The sequence below is a fragment of the Colletotrichum karsti genome, assembly GCF_011947395.1.
Source record: "Colletotrichum karsti strain CkLH20 chromosome Unknown Scaffold22, whole genome shotgun sequence".
Taxonomy (NCBI): domain Eukaryota; kingdom Fungi; phylum Ascomycota; class Sordariomycetes; order Glomerellales; family Glomerellaceae; genus Colletotrichum; species Colletotrichum karsti.
The window spans coordinates 470,969-491,141 of record NW_024065922.1 but is presented as its reverse complement, the minus strand read 5'-3'; the positions used below and the strand labels follow the sequence as shown (position 1 = coordinate 491,141).

The 20,173-nt window shown below is 51.3% G+C and overlaps 9 protein-coding genes across 9 annotated transcripts; 5 read left to right on the top strand and 4 right to left on the bottom strand.

Annotated features, from left to right (window-relative positions):
* Positions 1–1,819: 1,819 nt before the first annotated feature.
* CkaCkLH20_07191 (C6 finger domain-containing protein) lies at positions 1,820–3,154 on the top strand (the record flags this gene model as incomplete). The annotated part of the gene is made up of 4 exons (XM_038889908.1): positions 1,820–2,451; positions 2,502–2,604; positions 2,680–3,063; positions 3,113–3,154. The coding sequence occupies 4 exons, from the start codon at positions 1,820–1,822 to the stop codon at positions 3,152–3,154; spliced, it is 1,161 nt and encodes a 386-aa protein (XP_038744832.1).
* Positions 3,155–3,427: 273 nt separating this feature from the next.
* Positions 3,428–4,344, bottom strand: CkaCkLH20_07190 (3-oxoacyl-(acyl-carrier-protein) reductase; the record flags this gene model as incomplete). The annotated part of the gene is made up of 2 exons (XM_038889907.1): positions 3,428–4,233; positions 4,281–4,344. The coding sequence occupies 2 exons, from the start codon at positions 4,342–4,344 to the stop codon at positions 3,428–3,430; spliced, it is 870 nt and encodes a 289-aa protein (XP_038744831.1).
* Positions 4,345–4,839: 495 nt separating this feature from the next.
* Positions 4,840–5,890, top strand: CkaCkLH20_07189 (short chain dehydrogenase reductase family; the record flags this gene model as incomplete). The annotated part of the gene is made up of 3 exons (XM_038889906.1): positions 4,840–4,945; positions 5,033–5,143; positions 5,244–5,890. 3 exons carry the CDS (start codon positions 4,840–4,842, stop codon positions 5,888–5,890), a joined length of 864 nt encoding a protein of 287 aa, XP_038744830.1.
* Positions 5,891–7,182: 1,292 nt separating this feature from the next.
* On the bottom strand, positions 7,183–8,220 carry CkaCkLH20_07188 (phytanoyl- dioxygenase; the record flags this gene model as incomplete). Its single annotated transcript, XM_038889905.1, has 2 exons — positions 7,183–8,128; positions 8,183–8,220. 2 exons carry the CDS (start codon positions 8,218–8,220, stop codon positions 7,183–7,185), a joined length of 984 nt encoding a protein of 327 aa, XP_038744829.1.
* A 912-nt stretch (positions 8,221–9,132) lies between these two features.
* Positions 9,133–11,181, top strand: CkaCkLH20_07187 (uncharacterized protein; the record flags this gene model as incomplete). The annotated part of the gene is made up of 15 exons (XM_038889904.1): positions 9,133–9,251; positions 9,318–9,350; positions 9,408–9,441; positions 9,511–9,577; positions 9,647–9,696; positions 9,759–9,804; positions 9,859–9,943; positions 9,992–10,010; positions 10,065–10,091; positions 10,144–10,244; positions 10,295–10,454; positions 10,509–10,724; positions 10,787–10,866; positions 10,922–11,007; positions 11,129–11,181. 15 exons carry the CDS (start codon positions 9,133–9,135, stop codon positions 11,179–11,181), a joined length of 1,176 nt encoding a protein of 391 aa, XP_038744828.1.
* A 532-nt stretch (positions 11,182–11,713) lies between these two features.
* On the bottom strand, positions 11,714–13,355 carry CkaCkLH20_07186 (uncharacterized protein; the record flags this gene model as incomplete). The annotated part of the gene is made up of 11 exons (XM_038889903.1): positions 11,714–11,856; positions 11,913–12,030; positions 12,099–12,142; positions 12,219–12,365; positions 12,424–12,526; positions 12,580–12,606; positions 12,661–12,726; positions 12,783–12,857; positions 12,911–13,036; positions 13,100–13,192; positions 13,251–13,355. The coding sequence occupies 11 exons, from the start codon at positions 13,353–13,355 to the stop codon at positions 11,714–11,716; spliced, it is 1,047 nt and encodes a 348-aa protein (XP_038744827.1).
* Positions 13,356–14,491: 1,136 nt separating this feature from the next.
* CkaCkLH20_07185 (hexose transporter protein) lies at positions 14,492–16,510 on the top strand (the record flags this gene model as incomplete). Its single annotated transcript, XM_038889902.1, has 8 exons — positions 14,492–14,570; positions 14,638–14,697; positions 14,758–14,951; positions 15,011–15,106; positions 15,449–15,785; positions 15,849–16,068; positions 16,121–16,252; positions 16,309–16,510. 8 exons carry the CDS (start codon positions 14,492–14,494, stop codon positions 16,508–16,510), a joined length of 1,320 nt encoding a protein of 439 aa, XP_038744826.1.
* Positions 16,511–17,222: 712 nt separating this feature from the next.
* CkaCkLH20_07184 (uncharacterized protein) lies at positions 17,223–17,861 on the top strand (the record flags this gene model as incomplete). Its single annotated transcript, XM_038889901.1, has 1 exon — positions 17,223–17,861. One exon carries the CDS (start codon positions 17,223–17,225, stop codon positions 17,859–17,861), a length of 639 nt encoding a protein of 212 aa, XP_038744825.1.
* Positions 17,862–19,060: 1,199 nt separating this feature from the next.
* On the bottom strand, positions 19,061–19,777 carry CkaCkLH20_07183 (fungal specific transcription factor domain-containing protein; the record flags this gene model as incomplete). The annotated part of the gene is made up of 1 exon (XM_038889900.1): positions 19,061–19,777. The coding sequence occupies one exon, from the start codon at positions 19,775–19,777 to the stop codon at positions 19,061–19,063; it is 717 nt and encodes a 238-aa protein (XP_038744824.1).
* Between the last annotated feature and the right edge of the window lie 396 nt (positions 19,778–20,173).

The window sequence follows — 20,173 nt, the reverse complement described above, 5'->3', positions numbered from 1 at the left end:
AACCTGCGGGATGAGAACCTGAGATGATCGCCAAGTCAGTCGAGAACTTTACAATTGGAGGACTATGTTGCACCAACACCATAAGAACTGTCATTGCTGCCCAATAGCAAGAAACACCAGAATATTACGCCCAATTTGGCAATGTTGAGGCGCGGGGAATTCCATTCTGCATGCGTAGCTTGCTGGGGTGTATCGTTGGACTCGGGTTCGGGGTTGGCCGGCTGGACTGCACGAGATCTTTGGCGTCGAAAAGGCCTGTTGTTAATGAGAAAGGAGGAGATCGGAGAGATGAGCTTCAGGGGCGACATGGTGAGAATGAGCAGTTTGCGCTGAAGTAGATAAACCGAATCAACACAAGGAACACAGCCATATAAGGTAGAGAATGTGAGACTCCGGGCAGCGCAGCTCTTATTTATGAACAGCAATCTCATTGTCTTTAACAAGCCCAGGGTTTCTGGAAAGGGGTCCACTCACCTCTCGAGGAAGTCATTTTGAATCACGCCTCCAGCACGTACTGTTGTTATCATGCACAGTGTCCGCTTTGTCTTACCAATGGACAGCAGGCCGCGCTGAAAAGCATCGGGCTCAGTGGGTTCTCTGCTATTTCCGCTAGAATGCTTGGAATTATGGGGGCACTCAAGGATCCGGGCTGATCTATGTGACGCTGACGCTGCGGACAGGAAGCGGGGAAGTTCCAGGTTGTTTACCCCGGATTCGTGCTTTTTTCATGTTCGCCAGACAGCATCTCAACCCTCCAGGAGGCGTATATCACCTGGTTAAAGCGGTACTTGGATCAAGACACCGAGTTTCTGTGATACGTTGAGCCTCCAGCCCTTCCCAGGATCAACATCTCGACATAAGGCGCCGCGAAAGCACCACATCAGAATCTGCATCATGACGAGTCAAGGGCGAACCGGGCCGAACTACCCGCGACGACGAGCACCTGTTGCCTGTCACTTCTGTCGATATCGGTAGGTGTTACCTTTTCTGAGCTTGCAAGCCGACCAGACAGCTGACGTCTCTTGTACAGTAAACGAAAATGTGATTCTCAGCGTCCCGCGTGCGGTTTATGTGCCGTTTCTGGCGTTGACTGCGAGTACCCAAAGCACTCAGAAGACACGAGGTACACGACATGTTCCCAGGCTGTTGAACCTCATTCCACTGAGAGCCATGACGCTGATGATGAGAGGTTCGGGTTTCTTCTAGGCAAAACACAACGCAAGCCGCGGCAAGCTTACCAGTAGACGCTCTCTTGCGCCGTCTAGATCAGCTCGAGAACATGTTGAAACAGCAAAATGGGCAGCGGCAAGAGTCTCAACCGACACAGGAGAGTGACGAACAACCTGCTTCAGAGCAACCAACACCAGGCTCTGCTCACCAAGATGAGGAATCGCCAAGTTCACATGCCTCGCCATCACAACAGACACCTCCGCCGGAAGATGTCGTAGCCCGCTCTACTGATAGTCCGACCCCTGTTCTTACCGAGTCAACTTTGCCGACAACCATTACGGATGGTGTAACCATCGCGGCATCGGACCCAGAACATGCTGATCAGCATGAAGCCCCAGGGGAGTTAATGAGCGATGTTTACGATGAGTCCATGCTCGACAACATCCAAGGCTTTGTATCATACCTGTCATCTCATGGTCCGACTATAGCAATGCCGCACCCCATCGAGAAGACGTGGCTCTCAGCAGAACCACCGTATCCGGTGATCGGCCACGGCCAGCGCTGCATTACTTGCGGCCAATCTGATAGCCGGTTGTTGGATGATGCGCCCATCACCATCCCAATATGCCACCACACATCCACCGGGAGCATGTTCGCTCTCGAACCCGTCCGCCGGCTGATTGGCGACTATCCGAGAGATTTCTTCTACCAGGTCGAGACATGCCGGACAAGCATACCCGAACTCAGCTCTAGAAATGATCTGTCGCTCCTCCTTGCTTCCGTTGACTTCACCGGCGGTGCCACAGACGGTCTCATTTCCAGTTACTTCACTAACATCAACTCCACATTCCCAATATTGGGCAAGGCGTCTTTCACAAATCTCTTTCATCGGACCCTGCGAGGCGACCAGTGCGAAGATATTGATGCAGCAGTCTGTCTGGTCGTCTTAGCCCTCGGGAAGCTGGCCGGTACCGACTACGAAGATGCTAGCGCTGCAAACCACTCACACGGCCTTGAATACTTCATCCCTGCGTATAAGATATTGACGTCGCAATGGGTCACTTCCTTCGGCACTGATCTTTCGCTGCCGACAGGTCTGGTCCTCTCTGCCATCTACATGTCTTGCCTCGCCCGACCACTACTTGCTTGGAAACTTGTGTACATGGCGTCAAGCAAGCTGCAAATGATGATGCCAAGTCGGAACCAGGGCAGCTTGGCCTTCTCAAATGCAGAGAATGAAACAGTCGGTCGCCTCTTCTGGGTCTGCTTCCTGCTAGAGTGGTAAGTCGCGATCCGCAGATGTCGCGCCGTGCTAACATGATCATCATCAGTGATTACTTGGCCGAACTACGCGTCCCGCCAAGCGGTATTGAAATCGACATCGACCGCATGCCATACCCAAGGCTTAGTAGCCCAAATGAAAGAGACGGACTGGTATTTCTTGCTCTATGCTCGGTCCGAGGCCTTCTAAATCGCATTCATAACGCAGTTCACGCCTCAGGTAGCCAGGCCCCTCTTCAACCAGCCAGCACGCCAAGCTATACTGACAACGACAACCCGACCGGATCGCCATCGCTATCAACAATTTGCTCGCTCGAAAGAGTATTGAATGAGCTAACCCGCCAGCTCGAGGTATGGTATCACTCTTTACCTGACATCATCAAGCCAGACCTGAGCCACAACGTACCCACTGATGCACATGAGGCTTCGCTGCGGCTTCGGTACTGGTCAGCTAGACACATCATCTCCCGTCCATGTCTTGTTTACATCCTCTCCGTCAGTACGGCCGATGAGGTTCCTACATACGTCTACAAGTATGCCGAGACGTGCATTCAGAGCTGTCGTAACTACATTGAGACCGCTTTACAGGTCTTGACCAAACGAACCCCATACGTATGGGCTATATGCCAAGCGTAAGTTTTGATCTGACGGTTTCTATCAGACTAGGAGGACGCTGACATTCATGCTCCCAACAGGTGTCTAGCAACATCTTTCGTGCTAGCTACGTCATCGGAGTCACTGATTCTAAAGCACCTAGTACCCGATATCGAAGGTATCATTTCTCGACTCATAGCTGGCATGCAGCGTTGGGCGTCACCCGAATCCAGCATTGAGTCCATCGTTTGCATCCTACAGTCCATTCATCAGAAACAACGACTAGCGAAGCTCAAACGACGGCACACGTCCATGTCTCTTGGCTGAAGGATATTGCTGTATGTTCAAAGAGACTGTCTTTAGGCTACATGAGACATTTGATCTAAGTAGAGAATCTCAGTCCTCCGTTGGCGCAAACGACACTTCCAGTGCACCAAGACGAGTCCTGGCCACAAATCATACCAACAACGGCGGCAATCTCAGTCCAGTATGCCGGGCGTCTGCCAGCCATCTTCTCATTCGCCAACTTCACCAGCTCCGGTCGATCAACCCCGTCACGAACAGCCGTCAAGGGAGCGGCGAGCTGAAACGGCTCCAGCTGCTTCCAGAACTCTTCCCCCGCCGCCCAGTACATGTCGCCCTCGACCGGACCGGGGTTTACAGCGTTGACGGTGGCCCGCTCCACGAGCTCTCTCGCCCACGTCCTCGTCATGGCCTCCAACGCAGCCTTCGTCCCGCCGTACAGGGTGTGCGTCTTGAAACCCATGCTCGAGGCGACGGAAGAGATGTTGACGATGCGGCCAGAGCGGTCGTGTGGCAGATACGGCAGGACGGCCTGCATGACCATGATGGGGGCCAATACATTGACGGCGTAGATTCGGTGGAACTCGTCGGCGGGGACCTCGCCCAGGGCGTAGTCACCGCCAACGCCAGCGTTGTTGATGAGGATATTGATGATAAGAGCGCTATCGGCGCGGGAGAAGTTGGCCTTGGCAGTGTCAATGATTCTCCTGGCTGCTTCCTCGGTCTGGGTAAGGTCTGTTTGGAGAGGGACGATCTTGACGCCGTGCTTGGAGGAGAGCGAGGCGGTCAGTTCCTGGGCGGCATTGGTGGAGGAGTCAGACGTGTACACGCCCAGAATATTGGCACCTTTGCCTGCAAGATGCTGTGTAATGGCAGAACCGATGCCTGTACATGTTAGCGGAAGGCTGCTTGACGTGGATATTCATATTTACCTCGGAAGGCGCCGGTGATAACGGCATTCATGCCTTCAAGAGGTCGAGCTTGGTTCGACGCCATTTCTGCTTTCAGAGTGTATACGTCGAACGCCTTGTTTTTTGGAGGGATTGAATCTGGAGCACACCAAATACAAACAAGATGTGATTTGAAAGAGGTAGTCTTGATGCAAAGGCAGTGAAAAGGTGTATGACGAGATGGATATGTTGTCTATTTTTCTACAGCTAGTTGTATCTTGCATTGATATCGGTACTTCGGGATGCATCCAGGGCTCGACGATTGCTCCTAGCTTAGACGGCGGACCAAGGCGGAAGAGCGGGAAGAGCGCCGCCATGCGGTTCTCGGAGAGGTGGTTATGCGGGGGAGGGGATCATCATGCAGGGACCTTTGCGTCACGCCGCATGTGCTACACATAGCGGTGCAATAATTAGCGAATTTGATCATCTCTTTGGCGCGTTAAGTTTCAATTCAGACGAGAATATTTGCACTTGTTTTACGAAGTCAGCTATCTCCGTATTGTATATCGTCATCGTCGAGCAGGCGACACAGAGCGAGAACATGAGCAACACGGCAGACCCTTCGTTCCGAGAGGTGAAGGCGCGGCAGGGCGGCCCTTCGACTCGCGCCGCCGACTTGTTCCGTCTTGATGGTCGCACAATTATCAGTAAGTGGCACGTCAAACCTATGAGGCTGCTCAACAGGTGAACTTCGCAAAAGGAGACAGTCGAGACTGACCTGATCAACCAAACAGTAACTGGCGGTGCTGGCTATTTGGGCGTCGAGGTTGCTCAGGCGGTCCTGGAGGCTGGAGGTAACCCTGTGTGCCTCGACATTGTCACGAGTCCTCCGAGCGAACCCTGGAGTGAGTTGACCAATTTTCTTGACAGGATCAGTTCTCAAATTCGCGGAACATTGACCGAATTATGAAAGTGGCACGCAAAGCTAACTTCCGACGTCTCCAGACCAATTGGTAAAACTCGCCTCTAGATTTGGCCTGCAATTATCGTACTATCACTTAGACGTAACCGACGGGAGCAGCACCACGGCTGTGTTCCAACAGCTCGTGCCGACCCTCAAATATCCCATACGAGGCCTTGTAGCCTGCGCCGGCGTGTCCGACAATGATCCGGCACACGAGTTCTCTATCGAGCGCTTCCGCCGCCTCATGGAGATCAACGTCACCGGCACATTCGCAGCGGCTCAAGCTGTGGCTCTGGAGATGAAGAAGGCCAATGTGGACGGCAGCATGGTCTTGGTTGCAAGTATGAGCGGCACAAACGTCAACAGGGGAGTCGACACGGCCGCGTACAACTCTTCCAAGTCTGCAATCTTGCAACTTGCGCGGTCGCTGGCGGCTGAATGGGGATCGCGGAAGGGCATGCCTCTAATTAGGGTCAACAGCCTATCGCCAGGATACATTAGGACCCCCGCTACTGCTGAGGCACTGCGTAAGCCTGGCATGGAGAGTCAGTGGATGGGAGACAACATGCTGTACCGACTGAGCTCTGTGGACGAGTTCCGAGGTCCGGTGCTGTTCCTTTTGGGAGATGCGAGCAGCTTCATGACGGCGGCAGACCTCCGGGTCGACGGCGGCCATTGTGCATGGTAGAGCTACGGAAATCGACGAATAGAGAGAATCATCAGAATTGTCGTGCTTGAATTGACTTCGAAAAAATGTTTTCTCTATCTCGCATTACGGGACCGCCTACCTAAGATTCACGGTAATGCCATCCCGTTTTCACTAATCTCACTCAAAGGCTAATTACACCGCCGGTGGAGGACATTGCACCATCAATGGTATGTTATTTCTTGATTGATAGAAAACCTCCCAATCCTACGTATCTAGACCAACACGAGATTCTCCTGGCAAGGAAGCCTATGCTCTCTGATATCCTTCGCATTGAGTTCATCGGTTCCAGTCGCCCGTTCCCAAGCCTCCTTCTCGTCCTTAACTATGCCCGCCTGAAGGTGCCTGACAGCAAGCCGCTTACGGGCCAAATCAGCCGGCGTGTCAACATACCAAAGCTCTGTCATCAACGCAGCGGCATCGCTCCATGGAGCCCTATTCAGCGCACAGTAGTTTCCTTCCACCAAAACGATTCGAACTTCTTTGGGGATAACAATGTCGTCGGCAACGGGATCTTTGGCCGCATGATCAAATGAAGGGGCTTTTGCTTCTACTGGAGGTTCGGCTACAAGCCGGCGCACCAAGGCTAGAAAGCCCGCAGCATCAAACGTGAAGGCGGCTCCGCGGCGATGGGTAGCGAAGGCCGGGTCTCGCATCGAGGCAAGATGGGCACGGGAATAGTGAAATCCGTCCATTGCGAGATCTACGACGGTAGGTGCATCAGTTGGACTCGGGCGAAGCTCGTTGATACGCGCGGTAACCAGCCGAGCCAGTGTTGTCTTTCCGGAGCCAGGCACGCCCGAAATCCCCACGACGATTCTTCGCGATGCATGCTGTGAATCCAGGGCGGCTTGGGACATCAAGTCAGCGGCTATGCAGGATCTAGTTGTCTGGTCCGGGTACGGCAGAAGCACCTACAGAGGAGTTTGTTGGAAAGCCGGTCTACCTCCGCTTTCACATTGGGCGTAAGACTGGTGATCTCCTTCATGTCGGCTGTGAAATAAGATCTGCTTCACTACTAGGTACCAATCACTTGCTTTTCTGATGGAAATGCATCTGTCGATGGTTCAAAATTCCCATCCTGTTGGGTTGAAAGGTTTTAATTATGCTTGCAATAGCGGGCGGATAGCGGAGGATAGCGGGATCACCAAACCAGGGGGAGTGCATGAGGAAGACTGTCAAGGAACGCATGGTTTTCAGCGATTGACTACAATTATCCTGGATACATGAAAAATGACTTCTGTATCCTTTTGGCATCGCCTATATTGAAATGACTAATATGGCTTCAATCCAGCCAACTTCAACATCATATCGTCCACCTCGGGCTTCTCTAGCGGCTCGTCCCTATTGCGTGGGTCAACTGTGCCATCAGGGAGATGCGCAAGTTGAGGCCGAAGCCAAATGTTATCATGAGCCCAATGGGTTGTTGCGCCGTAGACATTGAACACACGAGCTTTCTCTTCAAGGGCTTCCTTTTTAGCAAGTTTGGCGGGAGAGTAAGATGCGTAGATAACGGTTCGGATGGTCTTGCTGTCCGCCGTGGGCTCAGCTCCCCAGTGCACCGTCCGCGAATCCCACAAGATGAGGTCGCCGGGCTCGGCCTTGACTTTGCATGCTTTTAGCCCTTTGCTTTCGAACCACTTCATCTCTTCCTCGCTGAAGCGGCGCCAGTCAATCTCCGGCCAGGAAGACGGCTCCGTTTGAGTGTCGAAAAACTCGGCGTTGTATGCATTCGAGCCTGGCAGCACCATGAGCGAGCCATCCTCATCGCCAACGTGGCTGAGATTGATGATGCCCTGGATGCAGTGCAAGCCGCGTTTGAAGGGCGACTGGTCGACATGGGGCCAGGGGGCTCGCGGCGGCTTGTCCTTGCGACCCGGCAGAGTGATGTTGAGCGAGTCGAAGGAGACCAGCAACTCGTTTGTGTTCCACACTTTGGAAAAGGCATCCACGACTCCAGGTTCCATACGAGCGTCCCACATGAACTTCTCATGAACAACGCAGTAGTTGTCAAACGTGTTGAGTTTGCTCTGGACAGGCATGTTTTCGGCAAGCCAGGTGCTGGGGTCGTTCAAATCCAGCGGCAGGCCGAACGAAGTCAGCCACTTTAGGGCCCGCTGCTGGTACTCGACCGCACGTTCGCGGGGAATAGCGCCCTTGACGACCGCATATCCGTTCGTACGCAGGTCATCTCGCCAGTCACCGTAGGAGGCGTCAAGTCTGTAACCCGATGTCAACGAGATCCTCGCAAAAATTGCGCGAATAGAAGCTCACTGAAGAAGAGGGCTGGCAGTAGTGGTCTGAGTCGCCATGGTTCGTGAGCAGGCGCTGAAGCGAAGAAGCTGGATGCAGTTGGTAGTCGAATGACTTGGCCTAGCGGGATTGATGGTGCAGTTGAATCTGCTTGAAGGCTTCAAGACTCCCGAAGTCGAAGCAGCGTTCGCGTTTATGCGTTGAATGCTTGCCACTTGGGTAAACAGCTGTCTCCTTAGAACCATGTTGTCACTGGACTCGTTCACAAGCTTTCAATGGTGACAACGCCGCTATTCTGGACATACAGCCACCGAGAAACCCTCTGGAAATACCCTGAAATAGAGCATTCTGCCTTGTGTAACGGTTATCCCACCTGCCACACAATGTTCATGTCGTCACTGGGTTCCACGCAATCAGATCCGCGGATTTGGATATCCTACATTCCGGGGAATAGCGCTTCAGCGGAAGCCGACACCATTGGGAAGTCCTGTGGTCCGCATCGAAGCGACTTTACATGTACCGTGCAGTTGACGAAGAGTTGCTACTGTATTTCCTAACTTTGCAATCACGGCGGGATGCGGACGAAAACTGCCTCGCTCCCGCTACCCGCCCATCCGCCTTCCCGCCGACCCACATCTCCGGAGACGCCCCTGGCGCAACGATATGCCAGCTAAGAAGGCGAATGTTGGCTTCAGCCTGACTTCAGTTTGCGGGAAAGCGTCCGCTGACTGGATCAATATGGCGGGGACGGAAATGCTGTCCCTTGGATATCAGACAGGCAGCAGGATGCTAAAGCGGATTGAATATGTTGGGTCCGGAACCTGGTACCTTACATGTAGAGCAGCACCACGAAATCACATTGCTGTGAATAACTCAGCTTGACCTAGACCCCCGAATCTGCGATTTCATTGAACCACTTGCGAGCAACGCCTTGCAACATCTTAGAAAGATCTCACTTTTGAGATTCCACGATGACTCTGACCACCGAAGATACGAGAATCCCAACCGAGAACCATGCTTGCGTCATGCTGGGAATCGACAAACTTGGTTTGGAGAGCCGGCCCATGCCTCCTCCGCCAGGGGAGTACGAGTGAGTGCGAGACAGTCGAGAGAATGGTTTAACATTTCACATTCAGAGACTAAACTTCCGACATAGGGTCATAGTAGCACCGAAGAAGACAGGCATTTGGTAAGAGCAATTCCGCAGTATCAAGGGTGCAAACACTGACAAGTATGGATGAACCAGTGGCTCGGATATGCACTTGTTTTTGGAAGGGCGTGTATGTCTGCTTTGAAGAGGGAATCTGAGTGACGGGGACTTTTTGCTTACTTTTAGCTTTCGTCGACAGGCAGGAGAGTCTTCATTCTGCGACCCACTGATTCTAGGTCATGAAGCGGCTGGTGTTGTTGCCCAAGGTGAGCGAGGCCAAAAACAGTGATGTAAGTTGCCAACTTCGCAGAGCAAGTGCTGATGATTATCGACAGTCGGATCGAAGGTCACGTCCCTGCAAATTGGTGATCGAGTTGCACTTGAAGTAAGCTTGACGACTGGTGCGTTCAACAGCAACACTGACTGACTATCACTGCACAACACTAGCCTGGATTTTGCTGTCGGAGATGCGAGTTCTGTAAAGGCGGCGAATGTAAGAACAGCCCGCTCCTCACGATGTCGAAAGCTTCTAACGACTGTCATGAAGATGGGCAATGCGGTGACTTCAAGTTCGCCGCGGCCGACGGCTTCGACGGAACATTGCAAGGCTTTTTCACTATCCCTGCCGACTTGTGAGTATTTGACCCAAACCACTTCTACCTCCCACTAACATATTCTAGCTGCTACCGCCTGCCCGACGTACGTGATCGATCCAATCCAGCAAAGTATTTGAACTGACGAGAAGCATGCAAGTCTATGTCATTCGAACAGGGAGCTCTGGTAAGAATGTGTTCTTTTATCCACCGTCTGAATGGATCTGACCATCAATCAGATCGAGCCCCTCGCTGTCGCCGTTATGGCTGTCAGCAGCGTGGCGAAGATGAAGCACAATGCCAACGTGGCAGTTTTTGGAGCTGGTCCCGTCGGCCTTCTGTAAGTATATCTGTGCTTCATTTTTGCAGTCTCCCTCTAACAGGTAGTAGAACCATGGCAGTCGCGAAGGCCCTTGGAGCCAGACGGATCTTGGCAGTTGATGTGAACGAACAGAGACTTGACTTTGCCAAAGGCTACTGCGCAACGGATGTCCACGTCGCCATTCCTAAGAACTCTGGAGAAGACAACATGTCTTATTCCAAACGACACGTGAGTCTCCTGAAAACCTATCGCAATGCTCCGCAATCATCTAACTTTGCCTAGGCGCTCGAAATCATGAAGAATTTCGGACTGGGCGAACGTGGAGAGGGTATCGATCTTGTTGTAGAATGCTCAGGCGCCGAAGTTTGTGTCCAGACGGGAATCTGGCTCGCCAAACGACGTGGCATGTTCGTTCAGGTCGGCGCCGGTCCAGCAAACAACCTCATCCCAATATCCATCCTGGTAAACAAGGAAATCACGGTGAAGGGAAGTTTGAGAGTAAGTGACGTCGGAAAAGTTGCGCAGACTCTTTTCGGCGAACGGCTGCTGACTATCTCAAGTACGGGCCGGGTTGCTATCAGTTAGCTATCGATCTTGTGCGGCAAGGGAGAATCAACTTGAAGCCCCTCCTGACACATCAGTCAGACATCTATGCCCCTACGAATGACTTGTCAAAGCTAATTATGTTACTGCAGCTTCCCTTTCAATGATGCCGCGAAGGCCTTCAAGGCGATGCAAAACGGAAAGGGAGAGGACGGTGAAGTTTGTATCAAAGTCATCAGTAAGTTTCCATGCACACAGTCTGTTCGGCCCGCAATCAAACTAAGAGTTTTACGGTTGACGGGCCTTTGGCATGAACACATCCATGAACCTAACGTAACTGCTGAAAGTGTGAAATGAAGGGTCCAGCATTTTCCGGTTGGGCATTATACTGAAGGTTATCTTCCAATTATGATGTTGTGTATTTCAGAATGGGAATGAAATATCTATCGTCTGTGATCCGTACAATATCTTCAGAAATGACTGTGATTGCCATCCATCAAAAATAGAGCTGGGTGGCATGATGCATCTTGTCCTTTTTTGGGAGAATCGACACGATGACCACGGGTACTGCAGTAAACGTCATCAAACAATGTCTTGCTCTCATTTACATATTATTTGAATGCTCGTGTTATGGATCTTTAATTTCAAGACGCAAGAGTAAGGTTTCAAGATGCATTTGAGAAGAGGTGAGCTCTTAGAAACCGCCCCAAAACCACATGTCACCAAACCATCCATTTTTCAAGTGAATGAGCACTCTATTACGTCACTAACAGGTGCCAAAAGTGACGAATACTCTTTATGTAAAATTCACCTTGTGGAGGACTAGTCTTTTACTTGATGAGTTCGCTCTTCAATCCATTTCTTGAATTCCCATCACACAAAGCTAGCGGTCTGTCGTCTGTACAGAGGTCAGAATTTGATAGCATGATACTTGTGACTGAAACTCACGGTTGATAAGGCTCTTCAAGAAAACTGATCTCCTCCTCACTGAGCTCGATCTCAAGTGCAGCCAGTGTCTCTTCAAATCTCTCAATCTTCGAAACGCCCACAATGGGAGCAGCCACAGCGTCTTTATGGAGTACCCAGGCTTTGGCAGTATTAGGTTCGATATTCAAGTGAAGACGCCGGGTTGAGATGACATACCAAGACCGATCTGAGCCATGCTATATCCCCTCTTCTCGGCCAGCTGCTCAACCCTTCGGATGACTTCTTTCTCCCACTCTGCGCCAAGCAAGCCTTCATCGTGATAAGCGTCCGAAGTCTGAAATTCAGTATTAGTGATGAGAGCTTGCCAGGCTAGTGGCCCGTTGAAGGACAACCTGGTCTTACCGAGCGGACAGTCTCATAGGCGCGCGAGAGAGGTCGCGCCAAGTCTGTAAACATTCACCCGGATTTAGTCCATGAACTGAGCATCTTCTCTCGAGCCTCTGGCAGGAATATTGCACTTACGGCCTCTTGCGAGTGGACTCCATGGGGTTGAGCCAACGCCCAGATACTTCAGCAATGGCATCATCTCCCTTTCCTCCTCGCGATAGAGAAGATTGTAGAGATTTTGACAATTGACAAACGGTGTGAGGTGATTATTCAAAGCGTAGTCTATCATTCCGGTTGAGTCAGATCCAATGTCGTAGGCTGAGCATGACGGAGGACTTACTCTGCATTGCATGGAATTGCCAAGCCCAACAGCTACTGATACCAATGTAGCGTACATAGCCTGCTTTAACCACATCATGCAAGGCCGTCATGGTCTCTTCAATCTATAGAAAACTATTAGGATATGAGACAAGTGAACAACGAAAATCTTGCATACCGGGGTTTCGTAGTCAAATCGGTGAAGCTGCGATGCTGTCCTTAGATGTTAAGACCTTTTTCTTATCTTGGGGATGCCTACCTGCAGCACATCAATGTAATCCGTGTCAAGCCTCTTGAGTGCCAGCTTGACATTGTCAAAGATGTGCTGAAATCATATGTTCTTAGTAAAGCGCGTGAGAATTCAATGCATCAGGGTCGTACCTTTCGGTTATTTCCAGACGTCATGGTCAGACCTGCTGGGCCCTGCTTCGCGGAGTCTCCAACCGGGTGGAAAGACTAAGACGGACTTTTGAGCAAAAGTACCGAAAGTGTTCGTGGGGTCTTCTCACCTTGGTCATCACAACAACGGACTCGCGCGGAACGGTTTTGAGGAACTTCCCCAGAATCTCCTCGCTAATACCGTTGCAGTAGAAATTGGACGTATCGAAGGTATTGAAACCCAGATCCCAAGCTCTCTGTCAGAAGTCAGACCACAACCATTACTGAAGGTTTTGGCCACGGATACAGTGAACGCTTACCTTCAGATGCTGGAGTGCCTCCTCCTCCTCGATGCGCCATGCAACATCTTTCTTGGTACCATAGGTTGCCATGCCGAGGATGAGCCGCGATACCTGGATCCCGCCATCAGCCAACAAGAACACAGATAGCTTATGAGACTTAGAAATATACCTTCAGTCCACTCTTGCCCAATCGCACGTATGGCATTTTCGGGGCCGGCTTCGAGTGTCCGAACTCCGTAGGCACCGTCCGACCTTGATATCCGCTGTTGATCATGATTGAGAATGTGGCAAGGGGCTTGTTTTGAGATATTGGTGAATAATGTTTCATCAAGACTTCACTTGGACCTGGAATCGCGCTTTTCTGTATCTCAATGATCGTGCGCTTGCCTCTTATACCGAGATGATTCATCTCACCCACCAAAACCCCAGCTCTTCGCATCACCGCGAGGCATTTCCCCGCACTTCTCAACTACGAGGCTGTAGGCACTTCACGCTTCTCCTGGCTAATACTGGCAGCTAAACATTGAGGGTACAGTCCATGGTCGCTGACGTCGTCGTGAGCCGTCTCAAAGCGATGGTTGGGTTGCGGAAGAGCGGGCTGGCGGACTGGCATAAGTCATTCCGGGCGGGAGCGTTTCCGCTTGGCCGCCTCACGCTTGACCCAAATCAGGCTCCTGCATATCACTTGGTTCGAAGCTTCTCGTCTAGGATGCGTTGAACGGCAGTTTCATGATAGAAGCGTCAGCTTGCCCCGAGTCCCTCACAGCACCAAGCAGGTATACAAGAGCCAAGGTGGGTCCTCACTGGACGACCTTGTCCTCCTTGGAACAATACGTCAAAAATAGCATTGCCAAAAAACGATTATGACGTTGTCCGATGTTCTCATGGTCCATGGCGGGTAGGCGGGAACGCGGAGATGCGGGCTGGTCATGTCTGAACAACCATTACATGGATTCTAGCAGTGTAATGACATGAAGCAAGTCAAGCAAGCTGAGGAATGATTCCAGACACAATGAGCCACTGCATCTTCTACGCCTACTTTCATTCAGGCCAAGGATTATTGTGTGACTTCAACATCCTAGTCATCAAAGATGGTGGCTCCTGTCCTTTCGTCCGATGCACCCCAGATTTTCCCCAGACCCACCAACCCTTTACCCCGGATTCGTTTGGTGGTGTTTGTGTGTTGTGTTGTTCGCTCTCTTTAAAGTTTCGGTGGATTTATCCACTATAATCGAGGAAGCAATCAGCTTCAGTCGAATCTTGGTGAAAAGAAAATGTACAAATATTGTTCACCGCCGTGGCGCTGAAGGTCACCTTTACGATTGATCTTTTGAACCATTGGAATCTGAAGCCCAGTTAAACCCTGTGAAATTCCTTCCGGCACGCACTTTTAAATATACATCCTTCGCAATGGCTGGCCTAAAGTCCCAGGTCCGGAATTATCGGTCCATACCGAACAACACGAACGCTTTCTGGTTCTTGGATCCATGTAGGTTAAGAATACCATCCCAATGTACGGGTTTTGCTTGCCACGCAGATCTGATCAAGTCTGACAGGTCTTCGGATCAACATGATTCACTGTTTGGGCTGCTGTTTCACACTATTCTTCAATGGCTGTAGGTGATGTCCCCACGCGGAGGATTTCCATCTTGTGTCTAACAAACTTGTTTTGACAGATGATGGAAGCTTGTTGAACGGACTCCAAAGCATAGATCGATGGCACGAATACTTCGATAACCCCAGTGCTACCACACTGGGCCTAATGAACTCGGCCGGATTTCTTCCAGGTATTGTGGCGGGCTTCTGTGGCGACAGACTGGCTCAAACGTTTGGCAAGCGCTTGACGCTCTGGATCGGGACGTGTATCGCCGTAAGGCTTCATTCATACCTTTCGGCGCGGTCAATCTCACTAACTCAAGTCTGCGATAGATCGTTGGGATCATTCTCATGTCCGTATCTACCACCACCGGCATGTTCTGCGGAGGGCGCACTATCCTCGGCTTTGGAACTCCTTTGGCCGTCACTGTGTCGCCCTCACACCTTCAGGAAATCTCACATCCTAGATATCGTGCCCAAGTGAGCTCATTCTGTAGGTGCTATGATCTCTCTGGTTCTTGTTGGCTCAACCGCTCATGATGCACTTCTTCTGGCAGTTACATGCACATACTATATTGCTGCTGTGTTATCAGCTGGGGTATGTCTGGGCTGTATGAGTATCCCATCGGATATGTCCTGGCGCATTCCATGCTGGACACAGCTCGTAGGCCCGATACTGACGTTGGTCCTAACTAGCACAATGCCAGAGTCTCCGAGGGTAAATCTTCTTCTCTTGTTGATTGCGTGGGAAAATACTGATTCTGGTCTTAGTGGCTGGTCAAAGAAGGTAGATCCACACAAGCCCGCGCGGTTCTCGTAAAGTATCATGCGAATGGAAAGGAAGACGACGAGTTGGTAGACTACGAGTTCCGCGAAATCGTGGACGCAATGAAGTTGGAGGATCTCAACAAGCAGACAACATATCTCGCCTTCTTCGAGACTCCAGGAAATCGACATCGACTAATGATCCTAATTGTGGTTGGTGCAAGTCTCAACTGGGTTGGCAATGGGATCATCTCCTACTACTTGAGCCCCATCCTCAATGGGATTGGTGTCACTGATACCCGTTCTCAACTTCTCATTCTCGTCGGCCTCAATATTTGGAATTGTTCGTGCTACTATCCTGCCTCATATACGCACAGAGACTTCGACGCTAACTTGGGCGAAATAGTGATTTGGTCAACTTCTGCTGCCATCAACGTTGACAGGATTGGCCGCAGACCTCTTTGGCTGACAGCCACCAGCGGACAGTTAGTCACCATGGCCGTGATCATGGGGCTATCCGCTGGTTACACAAAGTATGATATCAAGGCCGCAGGAACCGCCGTCATCCCCTTCTTGTTCCTCTTTTATGCGTCCTACGACATTGCCTATACGCCTATGTCATATGGGTAACGTTGCACACCACACCCTCGACACGAACCTTCACTGACGCATGCTTAGTTACCCAACTGAGATCTTGACGTACAGCCTTCGAACCAAAGGGCTGGCCATTTACATTGTGACCGTTGCCATAGCTGTATCGTTGAACACCTGGATTAACCCGATTGCACTCGATGCGTTAGGCTGGAAATAGTGAGTCAAGTGTCCAGAGAGAACATCTAGCCAAAGTTTGACATCATTCCTCCTAGCTACGCGATCTACATCGTAATCAATGCGGCTCTACTCGCCATTCAATACTTCAAGTTTCCAGAGACAAAAGACCGCACCATAGAGGAGATAGCGACGATTTTTGATGGCACACATGCTACCGCGGTCGTATACGGTCAGGGTGGGGGCATGGAAAGGGATGTTCGGAGCGTTAGAGAAGACCCCGAGGCTAAAAGCATGTAACGCCGTTTTTGCTTCTCAAATTCGGGATCTAATACTGCCAACATGGCGTTATAACATCTTCTGTGTTCCTGGTATATACACTGAATTGATCGAAAGTTCGAGATCCGATTTCTTACTTCATTCCCGAAATATGTACTTCTAGCAATTCCCATTATAAGCAAATTTGAAACATTGACTGGTCTCAGCTAGACAACAGGTGAAGTCCCACGTCCATTGATAACCTATTAATGCGCTTGTTGTCAGCCCGTACGTGATGGCCTTCAGTTGCTCCAACTCTGCTTGCCCTTGATAGTCCAATTCTCCCAGTCTGGTCGGTTGCCCGCTTGAACCGTATGCAGACGTCTAGTTACGGTTATGCCAATCCTCCATATTTTTCAGGTGCTGGAACAATGCAACACCTTGAGGAATAACTCCATAACACGATGTATGTAAGTGAAGTTATCGCCTCAGAGTGAAGTCCTGGTCAGTTGGCCGGGCCACTAATTGGCTGCCATGGCGCGGCGCGGCAATTGCCAGGCAGAAGCCCTTCTGGACATTTTCTGGATTCGCCCGGGCCCACGCCTTTCATCTCTCACTTGCACACTTCCTTCCTACCCGTCCATCAGCTTAAAGCCTATCAAATATCACCCCTCTCTCAGCATCTGCCCGGTTTTCTCGGCATTCCCCCTCAATTCATCGCCAGTCATCACTTCTCGCATGCGTCAAGCGCAAGATGACTGCCTCGACACAATCCGGCTCCATCGACCAAGGCGCTGGAGCCGCGACCGCTCAGCACTTCTCCTTCTTTCAGCCGCCGCCGTTCGATCCAGTCCAATGCATCCCGAAAAAAGATCGAGACCAGATCTTCGGCTTCGCAGTATCCGAGGCCAATGTCGTCGCCCACGAACCGCTTGCCAACGGCGGCAATCACTGGACATTCTATCTCACCGTCGCCTCGAAGTCCCTCGGCTCCGACGAAAGGCGGTTGGTGCAACTTGACTGTACACCCAGCGGAATGCCGGCTGGTGGCGGAGGCAGCGGCTCAAAAGTGAACATCGTGGTCAGTCTCCTCGACGATCAGAAATTCAGCCGAGCCCAGTGTATCTGCCGCATGAGCATTAGAGAGTTGGTCACAGTTGACGACTTTGTCGACGTTATTACCAAACACGGACGGCATAAGTACGTTTTTGATGACAAGGGACGCGGCTGTAAGAAATGGGTTGCCGATCAGATGAACTTGTTCCTCGAGACGGGAGTGTTTGTTCAGGAATATGACGTGAAGAATGCGAAGAAAGATATGATGTTCCAATGGGACAACTTTCAGCGGGTTGGTGACCACTCTGACTGGGCTGTTGGGGTTTACTACCAGTGAGCTGAATACAGGGTTTCATTCGGAAAGAATACCAAAGATTTGAAGGGTCTAGGCCATGCCGAATAAATCATCAAAGTCGGACAGTGCAAGACCAAATCTCAAGATCACATGCCATTCTAACTGCAAGAAACGTCATAGGCTTATATGAAATCATAGGTCAGGCCCAGTGCTCATGACGTGTACTACACTACTGGTCATTGTCGGTTCAAAGCCGGTGAACGTTATACACAGGTCTCAAAAGAATGACCGCCGGGCGTCTGCGCTTCCGTAATATGTATCCCACGAGAACCAGTCAAACGTAGCATCAAACGTCCGTTTTCGACCTCTGGGCCCTTCCCCCTCGGTAGCGACCATAGAAATACCCGGTTGGCCTCCTCTTATCGAATTAGGCTCAAGAGGCCACGAAGTGAACGTATCAGCGGGCAACCAATCCAAGAGGTTCCCAAGATCCATGTCAACCGCCGTGCCAAATTCCTCCTGAGCTTGTTGCAACTTCGCCGCTACCTCCTCGTTGTTCTGATAGCTCAGTAGCTGCGCCGACGCCGCGGGAACCGAAGACGGGAAGCCAGAGCTGTTTCCCGGTTGACGCTCGTTATCACTTGTATGAGGAAGTAAGGGGACCCTTTGGCTAACGTGCACCTGCGCAAGCTGTAGGAAGACAGCGGCCACGTGCTCTAACCGGGCGCACACCTCGGCCATGAGACGCAACTGGGTGCGCATGCTGGCGAAGTATGACACTGCAGTCGAAAGCAAGCCGATGTCTTGGTCGACTGTGGATGATGCCTGGAAGCCCCTGTCGTGCACAATGTGTTCGAAGACAACGAAGAAAGGGATGAATGGGTAGTATAGCAAGTGCCTTGTCACTCGAGTGTTAGTGAGGTCTTATCGGGAGGCAGCAGGTGGCATATGTACCATACGACTCCGTTATAAACGGACGCCCAGTTCGATACCATTGAGGGCAGGAGAGATAAGGCTTCTCGTGCTGACTCAAGACGCGTTTCGGCGCATGAAGGGTCTCCTTTGTGTAAAAGTATCATGACATGCAGATACTGAAATTTCATGCTGCTTATTCCGAGTGACATCTCGCGTAACTGAGTTTCGCAGGCTAAAGGTCCCTCTGCATTCATCGTCTCTGATAGAACCTGTGTATTGGCCGTTAGAAACGGGAGCCCTTTCACAAATATCGAAGCCTTGGAACATTAACTTGCCTCGATTGTCTGACGATACCATTCCTCGAGCTTCCTTGCCACCTTTTCCTTGGGGATCAGTGACTTGCCCGGAGTAAGAAGATCTAGTACAAAGCCCATAAGCTTCGCAAACTGCATCCCCTTGGTGAGTAAATGGGCTCCGAAGGTCGATATAAGTGGCGCATTTTTGGAGTTACTGAAGGAGGATGCATTGTGTGGCTGGAACTTGAGCATGTAGTTGAAATCTGGGAGCGGCACGTCAAGATACAAGCTGGATGGAAGGAACGAAGACCGCCCAAACGCCAGCGAACACGACTTATCCACAACGAAGAGAAGCCAGAACATACAGAGCCTGCGCTGGCGCGCGTCATAGTCGCCGTGAGTCAAGGCGTGCAGTCCCAGAGCCTCGGCCTGGCGGCAGGCGTGGCCCACCAGCATCCAAGATAGGTTGGGAGACGCGTAGTCTTCACCGTGGAAAGCGAGCAAGGTCAAGGCCTGCAGGTTCGCTTCGGTCGGTTCGAGGAAGATGGTGCTGTCGTTGAGTGCTATTTGCATGTTCCGGCGAAACTGCTTTACCTGAATACTCTCCTCGGTCTCGTTTGCGGAGACGAGTGCTAGCATCATGTAGTTGACGTAGACGATCCAGGCTTTCTCCTTCACGCTGTCTGGCTGGAAGATAATCTGTCTCAGCTGATCGTCGGAGGGGTTATGGAAGAAGGCTTCGCCCATAGGGGCGTGCTCCAAAAAGCCTATTTCATCGGCGGCAAGAGTAAGTAGGGTTAATTGATTCGGAGGTGTGGTAGTGTCTTACGGCCAATTAGCTGGTAGCCCTCTGATTTCGAAGGTATATAATATCCCTTCATGTCTGACGCGTCATTGGTGATGGTGGCTGTGGTCAAGGTGTTTGAGAGATATTGAAGCTCAGAGTGGGCATTCTGATGCGGGAGCAGTGTCGCGGCCTTTCGAACGGCATCGATGTTGGCGGGTGTTTCCTTCAAGAAGGAGAATGAATGAGAAGGCCCGACGAATAGGCTGGGAATTTGGCCGTCTTTCTGAGCAGGCACCTCCCGGGTAGAGGGCTCAGCTCCCGCCGAAGAGGCAGCTGTGGAAAAAGTAGAGACATTG